The sequence below is a fragment of the Pectinophora gossypiella genome, chromosome 13 (genome assembly GCF_024362695.1).
Source record: "Pectinophora gossypiella chromosome 13, ilPecGoss1.1, whole genome shotgun sequence".
NCBI classification, from domain to species: Eukaryota; Metazoa; Arthropoda; class Insecta; order Lepidoptera; family Gelechiidae; genus Pectinophora; species Pectinophora gossypiella.
Window position 1 is genome coordinate 14,979,221 of NC_065416.1, and position 21,807 is coordinate 15,001,027.

A 21,807-nucleotide genomic window follows, 5' to 3' on the forward strand; every position below is an offset into this window, starting at 1 on the left:
ATCATCAAGAAAAAAATACGTCAGACATGGCTGTATGGGCATAGTTCCCTTTGCCTTACCCTTCGGGGAAACAAAAACCCAAAACAAAAAAAAAAAAAAAATTGATTTGACATTTTAAGGTGTCATGTGGTTGTCATCTTCACGTGTATTGCATGCGTGTAGATTTTACTGTATATTTCTAGAAATTATCACTAAAATCCTTTAAAAATGGCGAAAAAGCGTAAACTTGAAGTAGAGAATAATGCACAGAAATCCTGTCCAGTGGAGGTAATTGCAGAGGACGTGACTACTCATCCACTTTGCTTGCATGGACCTACACTCTTATTTTCGAGTGAAAAGGGCCGGTATTTCGCCTGTTCTTTGTGTAGAAACAAGAAGGATTGCCCTGTACATATTTATGAAGAAGACTGGAAGAAGGAAGGCGTCAGGAAAAGAAATGAAAAGTACTATAAACTGATTCCTAATATTGATAAGGCAACAGCATGGAAAAACTTTAATGAGGTTAGTATAGTACCTATTTGTTATAATTCTGTTTGGAAATTCCTGAAAACAATAAATCTTTCATTTTAAAAGTTTTCACTTGTCTTGTTGTGGAGTGTGTAGGCTCTTTCTGTAAGTTTTAATTTCTCATTATTGTCTGTTTTATTTTTGTTCTAGGTGAAATCCCGTCACTACACAGACAGAGCATACTGCAACACATGCAAAGAGCTGTATGTATATTCTCAAAGCAGAAAACATCTTAAAGACCACAGAGTTATAACTCCTCTGACTGACGAACAACTCGCAAAACCATCATCGTGGCTGCCCACCCTGGAAGATGATGCTAAGGAGGCTCAGTACATGTTTACTAAGAAATCGGTCAGCACAGTGTTAGGGATATTGAGGAACAATAACATCAAGTAAGTACCATCCATTACTTTTCCATAGGCTACTAACTCTAATATAGGTGTTTATTTTATTTTTACCCACGACGGAACGGAGCAGGTATATGCGTTTAGGGTGAGAGATGTTTGTGTGTGCGTTTGTGCAAAGAAATGTTATTAATTATCTTCTAAACTAATAATCCGATTTTGATGCGGTTTTCAATAACGGGTTTGAGTTTGATGAGTTCATGTTATTAGACAAGTGTCATGTCTGTAACTCACTAGGGGGCGCCACAATATTAGTGTTTAGAATAAATATTTTTCGAAACGCCTCTTCAATTTATAATAGCAATTTATTATTTTATTTATTTATGTGTTAGTGACATCGTAACAAATACTAAGGGGGATGATTGTGACCATTATTCTGAGTTAATATCAAGTGGAATTTTCCATCAAGGTTGCCACATAATATGCTATTATTTTCCAGAAATATAATTTGTGTCGGGACTCCATCCATCCACGAAGCAGCACAGGCTCATCCAGAGTTCAACTCCATCCTGCTGGACTATGACACTCGTCACCACCAGTTCAATCCTCCAAATAAATTCCTCTGGTACAACATGTTCAACGACTATCTTTTTAACGGTAACAATGATGAGAAGGTACTGAAGAAGTTCTTCAAGAGCTCAAAGTGAGTTTTGATGTTTTATTGATAATCATCATCATTATAATTTTTTTTTTATCTTTATCAAAAGTAAAGATAACTGTAGTATTTGGACGAATGAGTAGCTGTTCTCATTGGAGGACACTTAATAAAAAATGTAATGTACCTAAATAATACAAAAAAACTTTATTTTTTTCTAATAGTTACCTAGATTTACAAAATATGTCAAATCACTTTGTAGAAATAAAAATCTTTATGGGATAGTTTTATATTGAAAAAAAAAAAAAAAAAAGTCATTCACAAACTAAATCATCAATGTTTAAAATACATCCTTCAAAATATTACGATGTAGCAAGCTGTTTTTGTTTTAATAAATATTTTATTTTTACAGAGAAGGAGGCATCTGTGTGGTAATGGACCCTCCGTTCGGTGGTCGCGTCGAACCTCTGATACAGACTCTCAGGGATCTCTCCAGTATATACAGGAAGACTTTCGACAAACCGGAGAATGAGATCATTCCTGTCATCTGGGCCTTCCCTTACTTTTCTGAGCCTTACATTAAAAACTTGATGCCGGAAATCAAGATGCATGATTATCAGGTGAATAAAATAAAAGTATTGTATTGATTTAGTGTGGAATATTCTGTATATTTTTCTCTTCATTATCATCTTGCAATATTTCATTAATGATCTTACACTTGATATTCTCACTTACCGAAAGCCCTCGGCACTCCCCATTTGACAGGCCAAGTAGTGCCATATGCGACAAATCTTGAAAATCTTGTACATTCTTCTTCTTCTCTCGTGTATGTTGTGTGGTGGATTACCAACCTCATCAACCCTGGTGTCAGGGTTACTATTGCCAAAGGCCCCTGATATGGCTCATGTACATTTTAAAACACCTGCTTATTGTCGCACGACGGATCGCAAGAAAAAAAAATATGCGGCAAATCTACTACAATATGTAAAAAAAAAGATTCTTACTTTAATGAACTTATATTATGTTTGCCTTATTAAGCCATTTCGTTCCCAGGTTGAATATGAAAACCACAAGAAATTCCAAAACGGCAAAAAGGGACGCAAGAACGGCTCGCCAGTGCGATTTTTCACCAACCTACCACTAGCCACTATTGACCTATCAAATGACAGCAACTACAAACTGTGCGAGAAATGCAAGTTCTGGGTATCATCGAGTAACAACCATTGCAATAAATGCAAAGAGTGCACGAGCAAGAATGGAATGACATATAAACACTGTAACGCGTGCAAGAGATGTGTTAAGCCGACATTCTTCCACTGTCCAGATTGCAAACGCTGTGTGCAGGAGAAAGGACACGTTTGTGGTGTAACCGTGGAATCACAGGCAGGTTTTAAATAATGATTCATTCAATTTTATAACCTGACTACTGTCAGGTTACTTTTTTATAAAGTGTTAGAATAATAAAGTTTAACAAAATTAAAAATTTATATTTTGTTATCTGGTTGACCAATCCTTTGCCTAAGGGATAGGAATGGCATGATCACTCAGGGTGTTCAAAACCTCGTTAAAAAAAAAAGAAAAAAAATGAAATTATTAAATGGTTTTATAATGACCAGTTAGCAGAGAATGTTACAACTTTACTTACTACGGTATTGACTGTCGTCATTGCTAACTTGTGTTCTATTCTACAAAAAAAAAAACGCCGGTGGCTAGCATTATTAGTCTATTATATGTGCGGAAAGAGCCATACTTGAGTGACTTTTAAAATTTATGTCTTTCCCCTCCAGTCCTGCTACAACTGCATGGAGAAAGGTCATAAGAAGTCGGAATGCCCGCAACTGAAGAACGAAGGAGCGGCCAAGAAGAAGAAACGAAAAAATGCATAGACAAAGTTTATTCTTAAATAAATCACTATCAAATCAAACAATAGTTTCCTATATAATCACAATACTCTACAATGATTCTGATTGAATAAATTAAAACAATTTTTATAAAACATTACACTTACGTCTATTAAAAATTGGTATATAAAATCTGGATGCTGCTAAAAGCGAATGTTCGGAGCTACCAGATTTGCATCACAGAGAACTGAAATAAGAAAAAAAAAGTTCTTTTTTCAAACTTACAGAAGACGTAGGTCTACTAAAGCATTGCACTTAGGATTTATGGAATGTATTTAGGATTAATTTATAAGGATTTCTGGAGATGATAATATGGAGTAGAACCAAAGCCTCATTTTTAAATTTTTGGATATTAACTTGCATCCATTAAAATTTGGGTGGGTGGATTTGGGTGAGTGGGTGTGGGTAGTAATCGTAAAACAACTTGCATTTTGACTGAGCTCAGTGACGTGTGGGTACTTAGTCCATTGGGATATAGTCGTGAGTTTATGTTATGTAATTACTCTGTACTAACCGTGTTGTGGCGCCGCAACACGTCGCGGAATTAGCCTTAACACTTCCGGTATGTTATATTAAGACCGCGGCTCTATATATTGAGCTTGACAAATGTTTCTTCTAATCAAAATGTCTTCTCACTTGACATTGATCTTGTTGAGTAGCTGCTGCGTGGCCTCGTAGCGCGCCTCCACGGCGGCTCCCTGTTGCAGCCAGGCGCGCCGCACGCCCGCCCAGCGCGCGCAGTGTTGTGCCAGGAGGGATTCCTTGCTTGGTGGTGGTGCTTCACGCTAGAAAATAACCGTGAAAAATACCATTCATTTAACTTATTCTTGTCAACGAGGGTGTGCTGCCGCTAAAGGATGTTTCAGAGTATCGAACAGAGCATAATGTCCCACTAGTCGCAAGTTGGTACTGTGACTAGGGATCGACGATCCACACACACAAACTTCGTTAGCGAGTTTTAAGCCTGCACTAAATGATGTGTGCACCATCTGTTATGGGCAAAAGTAGCTCGTCAAGTAGTTGAGGCGGCTTATCGGCAGTTATTGGCTAACGATCTTTGACCGAAGGCTACCAAGCAGATAAAAAAGTTGACTAAAGACAAACACGAGAAAACATGTTGCTTTGCTAATTCTCATATTTAATAACTGTTAGGTAACTTGTTTAAAATGAAACGGTGACTCTGAGGTGACTGACATTTTTGTATGAACCGTATGGTGACAAGGGAAAAACAGAAATACTTACGTAATTGAGATTAATATTGTTCTTGTCCCGAGTCTCTTGTTCAGGCAGCAGTTCGGGTATCCTGCTGACCGGCGGACCTTCAGGTCCGGGCAGCACCACACTGTCTTGTGTCGTCTCAGGTGCCCAGCACTTCCTCTTACTGGAATCCATACTGATGATTATGTTACTTTCTTGTGCCTAGTTTTTGTCTAGGCAAGTAGCTAATGCTATCTACAACTACTAATAAGCCTTATAGAGAAAATTGGTTTAATTTAGGAAAAGTTTAGTAATAATTTTTGAGAAGTTGTTTTATCAATATGGTAAATGTTACAATGTTATCTCCTACCATATTTCTTTCTCTTCAGCTATAATGCATTCTCAAGTGGTGGTATGGTATAATATGAATATCCATTGAAGACAAAGATTTTTTTATTTTTGTTAGACTGTAAAGATTCTTACCCTAACTTCTTGTAATTCATCTTGGGCTGGTTGGCTATCCAAGCTCTGCAGATGGGGTAAAGTGGAGAATCTTCGTCAAACTGTGAGAGGTCTACACTTCGGTCAAACAGCTTGAGTACATAGGGCTGTCGCACCGGAGATGGCTTTGTTCGCCAATATTCTTCTTCTTCGTTTTCTGAAGACTGTCTTCTTTCATTATTGTAGCTTCTGGAAAATGTAATTTTCCTTTAGATGACATAATCTATTTTGACAACTATATTCCTAAATTAATAGTCAGAGGTACATCCATCACAAGATTTTTTATTACTAATATGTACTTTACTAAAGGAAATCCACTACTATCAATTTCAGTGTATGGACTTTTTCTTTACTAAATAATTTACAGTAAATAATTTGGTAAAAATGCAACAGGTACAATTCATGCATGTTGTGATAATGTAAGTGAAAGATAATTATAGTGGTAGATATTTAAACTTTTTTTTTATAAAATCTTGTTTCAATCAGACACTATAAATGCACTCAAACACATTCTCTTCTTCGTTATTACAGAATTATCAATTTATTTATTTTTTACCCACCTTCTTACCGAATTTTGTTCAAGAGAAGTCTCCGAGTCTTCGGCGGGGTCGAGTGCGTCCTTTAGAGCACCCTTAAGTCGCCCGCGAGGTGTAGACACTTCATTGTCATCTGAAAATACATTTGGTGTCATCAAATGTTAAGTAAAAATAATAATTTGTTGACTTTATTGACAAACAAATACAATAAAGGCATATAATTTACATGAATATGGCAGGGCTAGGATTTATTGTTTTGGTCTAAGAAGTGAGATGCAGGTAAAAATAAAATTAGCGAAAAATAATAACAAAAACAATGAACCTTTGTCATTCTCGTCTTTTACATTATTAACTTTCTTCCTAGGTGTTAACAACCTCCTCCTTCTGGGCATAGTGAATGTACAACCCGTACAATTCAATAAAAACAAATGCTAACCAACAACCTAAGTTATTTTAATTTTGAATTAAAAATCGAATTTTGATTGACGAACGCGCGCGACAGAGACGGCAACATTTTTTTTTTTTTTTTTTTTGGTTTGGTTTTCCCCGAAGGGTAAGGCAAAGGGAACTATGCCCATACAGCCATGTCTGACGTATTTTTTTTCTTGATGATTAATGAAATGATGAAAGGTGATGATGATGAAACCTAAGCCCCCACCCTCGGAGTAGACTCCTACTCCGAACCCCAAACGAATTAACTCAAAAGTCCGCATAAACTTTTGAGTTATGAAGCGGCTTCCTGACACGAAGCGAAAATAGGCAGATACACTTTGTTTATTGAATACTCCAATATAATAACACTCGCGAATGTCTTCCGACTAACTTAATGCGATCATTAACCACAAAACACCACTTTGTATTAATTATTTAGATCATTCAATGAAGAAAGCAACTGTCCCGTTCCCGCCTCCCGCCAAAAAGCCAGAGACGGCAACAGAATGACAGTTTTCTTTTTTATAAAGACTAGTGTTGCAGCTTCCCAGATCAGGATTAATCGGTATCTACCGGTACGTTTTGGAATTAGTAATTTAATTTCACAGTTCATAAACTATGCCTTGGCCGTTACATCCTATGGTTGATCTAATTTTTCTCTATGGAAATGTTAATTATTCATTCACTCGCTCATTCATTCATGTTCATTTTACAAATGTCAAAATAGTTGCGCACGAAAATAGCAAAGAAAATATTTTTTTCCGACGCTTACGAAAACAGTGATTTCCATTTTGTTATAACAGAAAATTGGAGTCCCGGGTCAATGTCATGATGGCTACTACCACTTACGAACACGATGCCGACGGTGGGTTTCCCATTTGTTTCTCGTGCTATGTTTAAATTAGATTTCAGCGTTACCATACTGACTGTCCTCTCAAATTAATGCCAATCTAATTTTCATGAATCAAAGCTAGAAATGAATGATTTTGATACTATATAACGATAAAATGTGCGATATTTGTAAAGAAGTATCTATAAGGCCTGATATGCATGTGAAAGTTTGAATTAATTAGTTATCAGTTGTTTATTATTCTGGGTTGATAATCTGTCGTCCTATCGCCGGTTATCAAACTCTCTACTTTTTTAAATTAACTCTAGTACTTTAAAGAAAACTAGTACATGTGTCCTCAATATGAGACTTTATAGTTAAAAAACTACTGAAATTATTCACTGTCATGCACTAATTATTTCCTTTATATTTTGCTTGTCCAATCAAGAGAAAATGTATGGCAGGTGTTTTAACAGTTATTCAGCCAATATACAATTTTGTGGGAACATTTCTCTTTTTCAGGATGTAAATTCATACCGGCAACTCAGCGTCCGGATGGTACATGGCGTAAGCCACGACGGATTAAGGATGGATATGTCCCTCAAGAGGAGGTTCCTCTCTATGAGAGTAAAGGAAAACAGTTTGCCGCTCGTCAGAACACTGGGCTTCCAGTAGGTCTTACACCGGAGATCGTAGCTGAATCTCAAAAGGGCAAAAAGAGTCAGAGTGGCCTTGTACAGCCTATACCTGGTCTACTTGTCCAAGTTGAAAAGAAGAAGAAGAAAAAGAAGACAGGTTAGTTAAGCATCACTTGTAGTAATTAATTTCTTACTGGAATCAGATTATCACCCTAAAAGATTGGAACTTACAAGCATTTAGTTTTTATAATGTCTCATAATGACAAAGCACTTCATGTTGCATTGCCTTATATAATCCCTATTTCTTTTTTTTGCAATGCCCTTGGGATAGCAAAGAACTTGTCAATAATTAAAATGTCTCACAATAATAAATATAAAACAGTAATATATCTAGTTAAAATTAAAAAATATTTGAAAATATTTTATTTAATTGAAAATACTAATTTTTGAATATTTTTGTTTTCAGCTGTTGAAGAAGCTGCTGATAAGCTTGGCAAATGTGAAATAACTGAACCCACTTTCAGCAGCCCATCATCCTCATCCCTGAGTAGCAGCTCTGGTACCACAGACCCTGCCAAACGGCTTAAAAACTTCCGGAAGAAGCTGCGTGATATAGAATTCCTTGAAGAGAAAATTAAAAACGGAACTCTCAAGAATCCTGACAAGGATCAAAAGGAGAAAATGGCCAAGAAAAATGACATAATCAAAGAAATAGAAATTTTAGAGAAACAAGTTAGCGAATAAGTCTTGTGCACTCGTAATTTTTAATAAAGTATGAGTTTTAATGAATGTGCTGTCATATGGTGAAATACTGAAATTATGTTCTTCTTATTAATTATAAATTATTTACAAACGGGTTATTTAATTTTCAATTAACAGTTGATGAAATAATTTTTAAAATTAAAAAAATAATGATTCAAAGTGGTAACTATCTTATTTGCTGAATAAAGATATTTTTGAATTTGAATTGAATGCCAAGTTTAATGTAAATCTACAAGTAGGTATTTTTAGAAATTGTTTAAACTTGAAGACAACTACTGAACTACCTACTTACAAGTTCAAGTTTAGTAAATTAAAAACATCTTATGTATATACATATAAGTTTACAATTTTTTTTATTAATAATATCAAAAACATCAATAAGTCATCTTACAAATATAATATTCAAATATACAGTGGTTATTGAAAGCTTAGAAATATTTTTTATTTTTTTTTAGGTTGTGGCAAAATCTTAATAACTTCCAGCGTGGAAGTGATTAGAGAAGAAACATTTAAGAGATTCAAATACAATACTTATAGGTACTATATTTCTCAAATGATCTTTTGAATGTGATGTAAATTAATCAAGTTAAACCAAATATACTATTAAACAACATTTAAAGTGTTTTAGAAAAAAGAATACCTAATTACACAACCATTAACTCAAAAACAGTGGACTTGTTACAACCTTTATGTATTCAAGTGAAATAACGTTAACAAAATTTTTCTTATGAATAATGGATATTTGGTGCTCTCAGGTGTTTGCGTGGCTACCTGTAAAAGACGCAATGTGAAAAAAGTTAAAAATATTGCATAAATGTCTTACAGACACTCTAATGGCTAATAAATTGTAACTCACATGATTGCGTTATATGAACTCGTTTCTCGCTTTCTGTCGCGCGTAATTGCCCAAACATGCGAGAATTCCTATAGCTGCTATTCCGATTCCCAAGACGGTAGCAAGAAAGTCGCCAAAGTCGTAGCCCTGCGATGCCTCGACATTAGTCACAGTAAGTAATGTGAAAAGAAATACACACAGTTTGAAATACATTTTGCTTGTTATTTAATTATTTTAATACGAAAGGAATGATCTTTTGATTTTTTTTTCTTTGTTTTGTATGATTTTCTTTGATTGATGACCAATAAAATGACAGTTGTCAGATGTCTTCGTAATTGTCAATTTTATGGTGGCGTTCAGTTATGAAAAAAAAACCGGAAAATAAAAATGAAAAGTGGGCGTTTTAAAAACGCTCGTGTGCACAAGACAACCACTGCCATCTTGCTAGGGTGCGTAGTTTTTTTAATTTGGCAACATTAATATTGAACTGTCAAGTCATATTGACAGCGCTGGTCGTACAATACGATTTTGTTTTATTTATTGCGAAAAATCCTAAAAACGTAATTTATTTACCGCTCAAAAAGCCGAAGAGTCATGTGTTAACAGTCTGAAAAACTGAATCAGTGACCGTGCGGATTGGTAGTGGTCATACTAACCTCAGGTGTTATGGACAGAGTTTGATAGCAGCGGGATTTTGAGGTTTTCTGTTGAAATCTAAGTGCTGAAAATGAGTTATAATTCGGGTGGGACGGGCGGGAAGGGGTTCGGTTTCGCCGGGTTCACGATGCCGAAGAGGAACCCGTCGAATGTGTCGTTGCACGCTGTGCCGCCGCCGACGACTCCGATGCACGCCGTGCCTCCGCCGACAACTGGCCTATCTAAACAGGGCTACTCCACGATGACCGCGATAACCCAGAACGCTGTGACCGGCAACTGGGGGACGCTGGGCAAAAAACGGGCGAAAACAGAAGATGAGTATGTGCATGAACTGTTTTACTTTCAAATCAATTTTAATGTTATTATGGTTATATAGTAAGAAGCCTTGGAGTGGATTGAGGGCTCTGGTAAATGAACCCATTAGCCATATCGGCTATTAGCGCAAAAACGCTTTTGCGGTGCTCTTACAGGGTGTCATATGAACAGAGAACAGTAATACCATGTGACATGCAATAAATAAATAAATAAACTTTTCCACCATACTGAACCCCTCTGGTTGATTGAGAGGCTTGTGCCCAGCAGTGGGAAGTATATAGGTTACTTATTTATGTATCAGTCTTTAACAGTCTTAGTTTTTACACATTAAATGATGTACTGATAACATTAAATGATTGATGTTGATTTAATCTGAAAACAAATAATGGATAAGATGTATTGTATAAGTGAGCACAAAAAAATATGTTTAAAGAGATCATGCACTTGGCACAATCTGTAGCAATCTATATCCAGGTATCCTAACAATAATATTTTTTAATTTAAAAGGAAAATATATTGTATATATGTCACCGTAAAATTGTAAATAACGTTAGATTATAATCTATCGATTTGAATCTCGCGAGATTGTGAACTGTCGAATAATTATGAATCGTATCATATTGCTTACAATTTAACGTATTATTTTTCGGTAGATTATAATTTATCGAAGTGAAACCGTCAAATTGTGATACGAAACGCACCTCGCGTGCTATACCATAGAGTTACAAAACTATTAGAGTGAGCATAATGTTAATTTGGGATTCTCTTAAAATGCATAAATGTTTTTGTCATAATTTTAATTATCATAATCCTTTTTGCATAACCTTTTTTAGCATAATAGTTTTACTTTCCCATAATAACATCTAGGAATACTGGTTTGTTAGGTATAACTTATTTTTGGGATTAATAAATAGATATCCATAATTCTTTTTTAGAATAATAGTGTTTTGTCATAATTTTTACAAGGCATAACAGTAGGTTAGGGTGCGGCGGGGGTGGCCCTTGGGCCACCCCTATGCCGCCAGCATGTTTATCTTACACACGAAAAGTATACTGAATGATACGTTTCAGATTTTTTAATTTTGATACATTTTTTCTTACCATGTGATGTCAGAATTATTGATTACTTACTAAATAATTAATAAATACGTACTTGATTTCACAATCTTGAAGAGCATTTATTTTATTTGACTGACACCTGTGTTTTATTCCTAACTCTATGGACACAGAACGGTCTACTGAAAGGCCGACCAATCAGGGACAGCCGTCGGACAGTTGACAATTTGACAATTGTAAGATTGTGATTTAACAGTTTTACTTCGATAGATTATAATCTGACGAATAATAATACGTTAAATTGTAAGCAGTATATTACGTTTCACAATTTTTCGACAGTTCACAATCTCGCGAGATAGATTATAATCTAACGATATTTACAATTTTACGGTGACATATATATATTTAGAATAGAATAGAATATATTATATATTTTAATCACTGCCCTATTTTTCTCAAAAATAGTAGCATGCAGAATGCTACACTGACAAGAGCATGGCTCTTAAATTAGTGATGGTATATTTTATACAATATATCCCTTCCCTACCCTCTGGGGTTGATTGAGGGGAGGCCTGTATATAGGCTGTTTATGTTATGTATATATGTATTATATTATCAGGTATTTTGATGATGATGATGAGCCAGCGACTCCTGCCCTGGCATACATCCCTGCTCCAGGCAGCCCTACCAACGAAGCATCCAGTTCTAAGGTGAATTTTTATGTCCTTTTTTATTATTGATGGCCCTTAGTCCATAGGTAGGATAGGTGGGCCAGACTTTACTCTTTCTTTTTACTGGGTCAAAGATAAATAATAAAATGCTAGTTTCGAAATAGAAGCCAGTCTAAGATGATTAAAAATCAATCTCATGATGTCATATTTGTGTATTTTTATATAAAATCTGTAGAAACCTATTGTCATGCATGATGTTTCGTAAAACTTAACAGTGTTTATTAATAATAAAATGCTACTAAATATCTAATAGCCTCTGGTCTAGTAATTAGAGTGTTAGTCTCATAATCTGAAGGTCCAGGTTCGATTCCCGATGGGGACATTTGAAATCACATTGTGAAACTGTCTTTGTTTAGTAAGGACATTGCATGCTTGAAACACCTGATTCTCTGAAAAAGTAAGATGGTTCCATGTATCAGAGGGCATGTTACGCTGTTGGTCCCGGCTATTAGCCGTAAAAAAGCTCCACCAACGTGCAGTGGAGCAGCGTTGTGGAGTATGCTGTATTAAAAAAAGAAAGATTTTGTTTCATAAAACATAATCTTCCTGCTATTTATACCTCTATAATAGCTGAGGAAAAGTACCTGCAAGAAAAACAGGGCCCTAGACATTCTTAAAAAAAAAAAACAATAGTAGAAGTTCTTCTATCAGACTTATGGGTAACAGACTGTAGATCAACACGTAGATATAAGCAGTTAGACATGTACAGTCATGAGCAATATAATGTACTCACTTTAGGAATCTGTCGCACTAACATATTTGACATTTAGTGAGACTTACAGTTCAATTTGTCAAAAAACTTAATGTGACATGGTACCAAAGTGTATACATATTAATGCTCGTGACCGTACATTATGAAGAAACGTCCCTTGTCTGTTCACAGCGCGATGAAGAAGATGAAGAGGATCCCCTAGACGCGTACATGGCAGGACTGGAGAAGCAAGCCGCTAAAGACCTGGTGACCAGCAAGGAGAACGCTGCGAAGGGAGCCGACAGCACCCGCGGCGCCCGCGGAGACATCGACGAGATGGATGATGAAGAGAGTTATTATAAGTAAGATTTTTTAAATCTTTGGTCTCTGGAGTGAGTCATCGGGTTCAAATCCTGGAGACACTGTTGAAAATCACTTTGTAAGACTCTCCTTTGTTTGGCTGTAACATTGCTTAATGCAGTTTTCAAAAATGAAGACTATGACTTGAAAGACATCACTACAGCCTGAATTCTGAATCACCTGATCATCCAAAAAAGTGAGATGATTTCGTGCTTCAAAGCTGTTGCCCATTTGTTAAGGTTACTTATTTATTATAGATTTGCCGCTAATGGCATAAACTTGGCCGGGCAAGTGGGGAGCGCTGAGGGCTCTCACACGGTCGCGTATTTCGAAATGCTACGTCAATACTTCCATGCCGGCCGAGAAGAACTGAGCTACGATTTGCAAGCAAGAAACACGCGTACCGACGGCCTTAGGGCGGTGCGAGATAGTATTACTGCTATCAGACATTTATCTAGCAGATAGTATTATCGCTGTCAGAAAGTTACGTATCTGGAAGATAAAATTACTGCTATCTGTCTGTCAACAACATAAAAATATCCCTGTCTGTGAAATCCTTTTGTGTCTGCTTTAACCCATCTAAAATCTCGCCAAAATAAACAAAGCGAAACGCAAGGGCAGGGCACTACCTTTTCTCGAAACGTTTCGATACTTTTTTGAAACTCAGGTTTTGGAATAAACCAGATAAACCAATTTCTCTTTCCATATGATCTCAACAGATACATGGAAGAGAATCCACTAACGACAGCTGATGATGGATCCGACCAGGAAATAGAGTACGACGAGGATGGAAACCCCATAGCCCCTCCTAAGAAGAAGTTCATAGATCCTCTGCCTCCCCTAGACCACTCCGAGATAGAATACGAACCGTTTGAGAAGAATTTCTACACGCCCCACGAGGACATTGAGAGCTTGTCTCACACCCAGGTTGAGGAGTTGAAGAAGAAGTTGGGAGTCAAGGTAATGTAGACAGTGGCGCTGATGCCAGTGCACACCCTCTATTCTATTCTATTTTCTTGTTTGTGGCTGCATCGTTCAGAAACGATGATTCTGCCAACGTCAAGGTTCAAGAACATTAAAATATAATTTTGATTGGTTAAATTAAAATAATCGGTGGATAGTCCGATGGTAACGATTGAACCTAGAAAATAACAACACAATTTGTTAGTATAACATTACAACACTGACTGACGATCTGGTGAAGGTCGCGGGAAGCCGCTGGATGCGGGCAGCGCAGGACCGATCGTCGTGGAGATCCTTGGGGGAGGCCTATGCCCAGCAGTGGGCGTCGTACGACTGATAATGATGAACGTTAAAAAACACAGGGTTTAAGTTAGCGGAACAAGAATTGAACGCACACCCTCTAATTTTATTTTGTGATATCTGTCATTGGTGCTAATTCCTGCAGACGACATCATTTTATTTTAAGTTATACCTGTCACTTTCTTATCCGCTGAAAAAGAAAGGGATAGGTAATTGACAGACATAAAATTTATGGAATACACGTCAATTTTAGGCAGAAATCTAAAACAACTTTCTAAAAATTTTACATCAGCCTATAACTCGACATAGTTAAGTAGACAGCACGTCAAACGGATTACATACCAGCGTGATGCCTATTTTATTCGCCCGGGTTATTCATTCGTTTTAAAATTAACTTGTTGACAATCATCCGTCCCTTTGCTTTTCGGCTGATAAGAAAATGACGGGTATAACTTAAAATAAAATTAGGAGGTGTCTGCAGGAATCGGGGCCATTTTCTTATCCTTTCTGTTAGTATGACTCATCCCGGACACTATACAAAAATCACTATCTCATCTAACGCGTAAGTGCGAGTGAGACGCAGTCCTCGCGCGCGCTCCTCTTTACTGGCTTACGGCCATTTTGACTATAGTGAGACCCAGAGGGGATGAGGTCGGCGCCCGATACGAATTGAGTCGTGTACTAGGTTCAAGATAAATTATGAAATTCTGATTACAAAATAAAGACAGATCTAGAGCTAACGAAACACATTTTCTTTTTTCTATTTAACTTATTTATGAGTTTTAATCAAGAAAAACGTAATAATAAGTCCGACATTTTATCACGTTTTTCTATGACGTCACAGTGTGCTTTTCCATAGTGATTTCGTGTTTTGACGTTTAGTAAAAAGTAACTGATTTGACTAGTTGGAAACTAGCCTATTGGTATGGGGCGGAGAGTAACTGTCCTATACGTTGTATTCCTCATTCTATGTACATTGACCAAATTGGAGATGTCCTTAGAAGGTTCAGTACGATCTACTTTGAACCGGCGTGCGTGTATGAAACGATTGATGAATGTGGAGGAAGCAAGATACGTGTGTCAGGTTCGAAGCAAATGCATAGTTCCTGCTTTCCCCGGTGGGAAATAGTCGTGAATTTATGTATGTATATGACCTCTATGTATCTATGTTTTAGGTCATTAAGATCCACGCTCTTGTCGATGTAGCCTCCATGCTACTTTTATAGGAAAAAAATAGGGCAGTGGTTTCCTTCTTGCCTTCCGTCCCGCAGTACTCTGTCTGACGCGACTGTTCTAAGTACAAGCGTAATATTTGCATTTTTTTTACAGATTTCTGGACCTGATCCCCCAAAACCGGTTAGCAGTTTCGGTCACATGGGCTTCGACGAGCAACTGATGAAGGCCATACGCCGCTCTGAGTATTCACAGCCCACCCCCATACAGGCGGCCGGCGTGCCTGCCGCACTCGCGGGGAGAGATATTATTGGTAAAAACTCGTATACGAATATCAATTCAGAATCATGACCTGAATCATCCCTCTAAAGTTTTCGTTACGATGTCACTAACACCCTGTATATTGTCTGGAAAGCCAAAATTACCTAACATCCTATATACATCCCACCGCTGGGCACAGGCCTCCCCTCTATCTACCGAAGGGGTATGGAGCTTACTCCACCACGCTGCTCCACTGCGGTTTGGTGGAGGTATTTTACGGTTAATAACCGGAATCAAAGTCTTCGAAAAATTACATAAGCGCCAAATATTAACTGAACTGCTTCAAGTATAACCAATGGGTTATTAATTTATCTTAAGTGCAGTTTTTACAGACAGTTGGCTCGACCATTATAGACGGCTATACGGCTCACCTATCACGTTGGTCTAACAGAAAGCTCAGTGAAGCGCGGGTAGTTCGTCTTGCGATGGATGTGCCTCTGACTACTCACAATCTGATTCTTTCTATAAATGTTGTTGGCAGGTATCGCCCGGACAGGGTCAGGGAAGACCGCGGCCTTCCTCTGGCCACTGTTGGTGCACATCATGGACCAGAAGGAGCTAGCACCCGGGGATGGACCTATAGGTCTCATACTGGCACCTACCAGGGAATTGGCACAGCAGGTGCGGTTTTGTTTTGTTCTTGTTCTGTTTTGTTAAGTCCCATATAGGAGGAGGAGGGGGGGGGGGGGGGGGGGGGGTTTAATGGCAGTAGGATATGGCAGGTAGGAACGTGATAATCATTTATGATCCAAACATGAATTCAAAAACAAATTCGACAAACAAAAAATATAAATGTATTAGGGTAATTTATTTAAATTTATTTTGGGTTTAATTTATTTTTAATTTATTTAATTTTTTTTTTTTAATTTGGTTTAGGCCTTTGCTAGATTCGAACCAACCTCTACCAACTTACAAATTCAAATAACATTAACATAATCCGCCTATTTCCGTCCCACTGCTGGGCACAGTCGTCCTCTCAATCAACCGGAAAGGGTATGGTACATACATGACTATATAGATGATTTTATTTTTGCGTACTTTTTACAGATATACATGGAAGCGAAGAGGTTCGGCAAAGTGTACAACATAAGATGTGTCTGCTGTTACGGTGGCGGTTCTAAATGGGAGCAGACGAAGGCGTTAGAAGGTAGAGCCCCTTTTAAACATAAGCTCACGACTATATCCAAATTGGGGTAGTCAGAGGTACATCCATCGGCTTCGACGGTGCCATGTTTTAGGCGGCAACAGTGAAACTACCAATCAATATATACAGGGTGTTAGTGACATCGCAACGAATACTGAGGGGGTTGATTCAGACCATGATTCTGAGTTAAAATCAAGTGGAATTTTCCGTCGCAAAATTCATGATTTTTTTTTAGTTTTTTTTTATATTTTCAATTCTATACTTTTGCGATGGAAAATTCCACTTGATATTAACTCAGAATTATCAGCTGAATCATCCCCCTCAGTATTCGTTACGATGTCACTTACACCCCGTACAAGTACATACGGTAGCCATATAAGTAGGTATGGGTGTTAGTGACACCGTAACGAATACTGAGGGGGATGGTTCAGACCATGATTCTGAGTTGATATCAAGTGGAATTTCGTGTCAAAAAATTCATGAAAATGTTTCTTTTCTTTTTAATTATTTTCCAATCCATACTTTTGCGACGGAAATTTCTACTTGATATCAACTCAGAATCATGGCCTGAACCACCCCTCAAAGTTTTCGTTACGATGTCACTAACACCCTGTATACAGGGTGTTAGTGACTAAAAACGAAAACTTTGAGGAATAATTACAAAAACACAAGTTTTCATGATTTTTCCGACAGGAAAATCCACTTGATATCAACTCAGAATCATGGTCTGCGTCATCCCCCTCAGTACATTCCGCTTAGGGACGGTACTGAAAAGTATCGGCGTCCGAAGGACCCGACGACCCGATTACTCTAGCCATAGAGGCAGCCAATCAGCTCGCGACACCAAAAACTTCAGCAATTTAGGTAGCATCATCATTCTATACATAATGTGATCCAAATATCAAGCAACAAATGGTTTTGATGACATTACATTTTTGAATAATTATGTACCCCAGCAATGAGATAGGTAATCGTCACGTTAATAGTGAACAACGCCATCTATCGTGTGTTTCGGGAACGTCGATTGGAAATGCCGTCATTGCATACACATAATAACGGTTTCTTACCGCGTTTAAAGCAGGGATATGAGACTCCAGATATTTTATACAATAAGAACCCATTATGTGTTTTAATTATGATAATGGCCCCGATTCCTGCAGACACCGCCTAATTTTATTTTAAGTTATATCCGTCATTTTCATATCCGGCGAAAAGAAAAGGGACGGATGATTCACAGCTCTTAATTTTAGGAAGAATGAGTAAATGAATGAATAACCCGGGCGAATCAAAAGGTACCTCGCTGGTATGCAATCCGTTTGACGTGCTGTCTACTTAACTGTGACGGGTTATTGACGGATGTAAAATTTTTAGACGGCTGGTTTAGATTTGTGCTTAAAATTGACGTGTGTTCCATTAATTTTATGCTTGTCGATTACCCGTCCCTTTCCTTTTCGGCGGATAAGAAAATGACAGATATAACTTAAAATAAAATTAGATGGTATTTACAGGAATTAGCACCAATAACCGCGTAAACTTAAAACAACTATAAAATTGAAGAATGTATAAGATAAAACTGATTGAGAGTACCCGTTGTTGCACTACCAATATTACATGCGTATTTTTATAAGCAAAACGTAATGTACCTACTTATTTACACTAATGTTACCATGTTAAAATACCATGTTTTAAGCAAATAAAAATGATTATGTTTAATGATTTGAAATGGTTTCAGGTGGTGGTGCGGAGATAATAGTAGGAACCCCGGGTAGGGTCATAGACCTCATCAAGTGTAAGGCTACCAACCTGAAGAGAGTCACATATCTAGTGCTGGATGAGGCTGACAGGATGTTCGACATGGGATTTGGTAAGTTCTAAATTCAAATTCAAAAATATCTTTAGTAGGTAACATAGTTACACTTTGAATCGTCATTTTTTACATAACGAACGTCTCATCCGATTAAAACTACTGCAGCTTCTCACAATCTGTACGTACATTCGGAGAAAAGTAGCTACAAGAAAAACCTCGGCACAGGGCCCTAGACGTTCTTTAAAAAAACAACATAAAATATTGTTATACAATTTAGTAATTTGGCTACCTAATATCAGTTCCCAGACAGTTAATTCCATGTATTCATATCTTTCCAGCAACGGGCTTAAATAATATTCGAATTTACAAATACGTAATAAACAAATTATTAAAACAATTCACAAAATAAAAATAAATGTTTAATAAAAACTCTGATATTGTGTTTCGAGATTTGGATGGCATACATAACATAACATATTTTTTTTTAAAAGATCGTATATGGCCCTTTCCCGAGGTTTTTCTTGCAGCTTCTTTTCCCCGGCTATACAGGTTGTGAGAAGCTGCAGTAGTTTTAGGCGGATGATACGTTCGTTATGTAAAAATTGACGATTCAAAGTAACTACGTTACCTACTGAATAAAGATATTTTTGTATTTGAATTTGAAACATGTTAAGAGAAATCTGGCAAACGGAACTACGTAACCCGATGACTGGTTATCATCTAGTCTATTTGTCCTCCCAGAGCCGCAAGTCCGTTCAATCTGCAACCACGTGCGGCCGGACAGGCAAGCCCTGTTATTCTCAGCGACCTTCCCTCGCCGAGTGGAGAAGCTAGCTCGGGATGCTCTGCACGACCCCGTCAGGGTCCAACACGGCGCCGCCGGGGAGGCCTGCGACCTCGTCTCCCAACATGTCAGGTAAGTGCTTATTATTTGACTAAAGTCATAGAACAAGGTGTAATATTACGTATAGAACGGCAACTCTCCGTCCCCCACCAGTGACTGAGCTAGGTTTACCTCACCCCCCCTGGGTCTTACTTTAGTCTTCAGGCGTCAGACGTCACACACACAGATGCGCGTGTACGATAACGTCAATGTATAGTGTCTGTGTAAAACGAGGTTTTTTTGTATGAAGTGTCCGGGGTGTGGTAAAGTAGCAAAGTAGCGGTGCGTTATGATGGCCGCTTTGACACATTACCATAGAATCCGATTGCTCGAAAGTAAGATGATCCGTGCTTCAGAAGGCAAGTGAAGCGTTGGGCTCACGATCCAGAGGTCCCGGGTTCGAATTCCGATGGGTATATATCACAAAAATCACTTCGTGATCCTTAGTTTAATTGAGACACGGCAGACTGATCACCCGATTGTACGAAAACAAGATGATCCGTGCTACGGAAAGCACGTCAAATAGTCGGTTTCGGCTACTATTTAGTTAGTCGCTACATGAGCCGTGTCAGAAGCCTTTGGCGTCTCAATAGTAACCCTGACACCAGGGTTGATGAGGTTGGTCATTGACCTCCCAACCCCGTGTGGGTTGAGGGAGAAGAAGATTAAAATACAGACTTTTCATTTTCAGAATATTCAACAAACCAGAAGAAAAATGGTCGTGGCTACTCAAAAACTTAGTGGAATTCTTATCGACGGGCAGTGTTCTCATTTTTGTTACTAAAAAGGTCAGTAATCTACTATTTAAGCGTGCCCTTTTGTGTGAACGGTTTCGTACATTCCCATAGGTTTGAATTCACCGCAAGCTTCATCGCTTAATGCATATCGACATTAGGATAAGTATATTGTTGAGACGGCAATAGTGATAGATATAAGGGAATGTTGTGGTGTGAAAGAGATGCTTAGATGGTTCGGACATGTGGAACGAATGATTGAAAGTAGTTGATTGTGAGTGTGATAAGTGGTTGATTTGGAAGAGGAAGGGCTAGATGTACAGTCATGAGCAATATAATGTGCCCACTTTAGGACTCTGCCGCACTAACATATTTGACATTTAGTGAGACTTACAGTTCAATTTGTCAAAAAAGTTAATGTGACATGGTACTAAAGTGTATACATATTAATGCTCGTGACCGTACATGGTGTGATCAGATGCAGGATGTTCTAAAGAAAGGCCAAGAATACTCTAAACCGGTGAGCATATGAAGTCCTTGATGAGAGCAGATGAAGCGAAGGTGGTGTGTCAGGATCCAAGCAAATGGAATTCCATAGTTTCTGCTTAATGGTCTGATTGACGGCATGTGTGGTGATGCAATTGTTGACCAATGTAACTCCATTACAACGGCCGATCACATAGAGTTCGTAGTCATTACATGAGTCAAGTCAGGGGCTTATGGCGGCTCAGTAATAACCCTGACACCAGGGTTGATGGGGTTGGTAATTCACCTCACAACCCACACGATAGAAGAGACATAGAGTTTGTTTGTCTGTGTGTTCTTTAAGGCATTCTGAATGGAACAAATTCAAATATAAAAATATTTATTTATTCGGTAGGTTCACAGACATACAACCCTAAATATGGGGTAGAAAACACAGATGTCATGAACATTAGACAACTGTTTGAAAAACTTGACCTGCTTCTTCAAAACATGGGATTGTTATTTAATCTCATTACTACACTGCTAAGCAAACTTCCATGACCAGTTTCAGAATCGGCTTGTGGAACATAAACGGAATAACTTCAAGTAAAAATGAATTAAAGGTTCTACTGGAAATAAATAAAATTGATATAATGCTATTATCTGAATCACACCTAAATAATAAAAAAGATTTCAATCTAGAAAATTATCAAGTCTACTGGACCAACCACCCCAACCAAAAGTCACATGGAGGCTCAGCAGTAGTCATTAAGAATAATATAAAACACCACTTTTGTGGGTCATTCCAGGAAGACTACCTTCAGGGGACTACTATAACAGTGGAAGATAGATGTGGATCTATCGATGTAAGTGCTGTCTACTGTCCGCCCGGGAATAGTGTCAGTGGTGATAAGTTTTCCCGATATATGGAGACTCTAGGGAAACGATTTATCTGTGGTGGAGACTGGAACTGTAAGCACACGGACTGGGGATCCAGACTGATATCTACAAGAGGTCGAGAGTTAAAGAGATGTATTAACACATTGGGCCTTACCACCCTGTCATCGGGC

At 37.8% G+C, this 21,807-nt stretch overlaps 4 protein-coding genes and 1 long non-coding RNA gene across 8 annotated transcripts in view; 3 read left to right on the forward strand and 2 right to left on the reverse strand.

The window, feature by feature from the left end:
* Positions 1-144: 144 nt before the first annotated feature.
* LOC126372158 (rRNA N6-adenosine-methyltransferase ZCCHC4) lies at positions 145-3,426 on the forward strand. The gene is made up of 6 exons (XM_050017793.1): positions 145-501; positions 658-899; positions 1,351-1,554; positions 1,919-2,126; positions 2,560-2,889; positions 3,294-3,426. The coding sequence occupies exons 1-6, from the start codon at positions 208-210 to the stop codon at positions 3,390-3,392; spliced, it is 1,377 nt and encodes a 458-aa protein (XP_049873750.1). The 5' UTR covers positions 145-207; the 3' UTR covers positions 3,393-3,426.
* Positions 3,395-6,148, reverse strand: LOC126372185 (protein lin-37 homolog). 3 transcript variants are annotated; one of them, XR_007567122.1, is made up of 6 exons: positions 5,964-6,148; positions 5,666-5,774; positions 5,088-5,294; positions 4,650-4,800; positions 3,922-4,192; positions 3,395-3,594 (listed from the first exon to the last, which is right to left on the reverse strand). XR_007567122.1 is itself a non-coding variant. In XM_050017849.1 (6 exons), the coding sequence occupies exons 1-6, from the start codon at positions 6,031-6,033 to the stop codon at positions 3,585-3,587; spliced, it is 684 nt and encodes a 227-aa protein (XP_049873806.1). In that variant the 5' UTR covers positions 6,034-6,148; the 3' UTR covers positions 3,395-3,584. The 3 variants fall into 3 exon arrangements, 2 of the variants coding, with proteins under 2 accessions (XP_049873806.1, XP_049873805.1); XM_050017849.1 differs by having other exon boundaries at positions 4,044-4,192; positions 4,650-4,788; XM_050017848.1 differs by having other exon boundaries at positions 4,044-4,192.
* A 633-nt stretch (positions 6,149-6,781) lies between these two features.
* On the forward strand, positions 6,782-8,393 carry LOC126372189 (partner of Y14 and mago). Its single transcript, XM_050017854.1, has 3 exons — positions 6,782-6,938; positions 7,425-7,697; positions 8,007-8,393. Exons 1-3 carry the CDS (start codon positions 6,902-6,904, stop codon positions 8,282-8,284), a joined length of 588 nt encoding a protein of 195 aa, XP_049873811.1. The 5' UTR covers positions 6,782-6,901; the 3' UTR covers positions 8,285-8,393.
* A 583-nt stretch (positions 8,394-8,976) lies between these two features.
* LOC126372204 (uncharacterized) lies at positions 8,977-9,546 on the reverse strand. Its single transcript, XR_007567125.1, has 2 exons — positions 9,159-9,546; positions 8,977-9,073 (listed from the first exon to the last, which is right to left on the reverse strand). It is a non-coding gene; the product is annotated as an uncharacterized LOC126372204 (long non-coding RNA).
* Positions 9,547-9,637: 91 nt separating this feature from the next.
* LOC126372119 (ATP-dependent RNA helicase DDX42) overlaps positions 9,638-21,807 on the forward strand; it is a 329,796-nt gene continuing 317,626 nt past the window's right edge. For both annotated transcript variants that reach the window (XR_007567116.1, XM_050017702.1), the window contains exons 1-10: positions 9,638-10,112; positions 11,785-11,875; positions 12,780-12,949; positions 13,667-13,907; positions 15,540-15,696; positions 16,186-16,325; positions 16,752-16,851; positions 18,581-18,712; positions 19,397-19,571; positions 20,230-20,326. Coding sequence is in view for 1 of the 2 variants with exons in the window: in XM_050017702.1 (XP_049873659.1) it covers positions 9,865-10,112; positions 11,785-11,875; positions 12,780-12,949; positions 13,667-13,907; positions 15,540-15,696; positions 16,186-16,325; positions 16,752-16,851; positions 18,581-18,712; positions 19,397-19,571; positions 20,230-20,326 (1,551 nt within the window). In the remaining variant the exon portion in view is untranslated. The remainder of the gene's footprint in view (positions 10,113-11,784; positions 11,876-12,779; positions 12,950-13,666; positions 13,908-15,539; positions 15,697-16,185; positions 16,326-16,751; positions 16,852-18,580; positions 18,713-19,396; positions 19,572-20,229; positions 20,327-21,807) is intronic.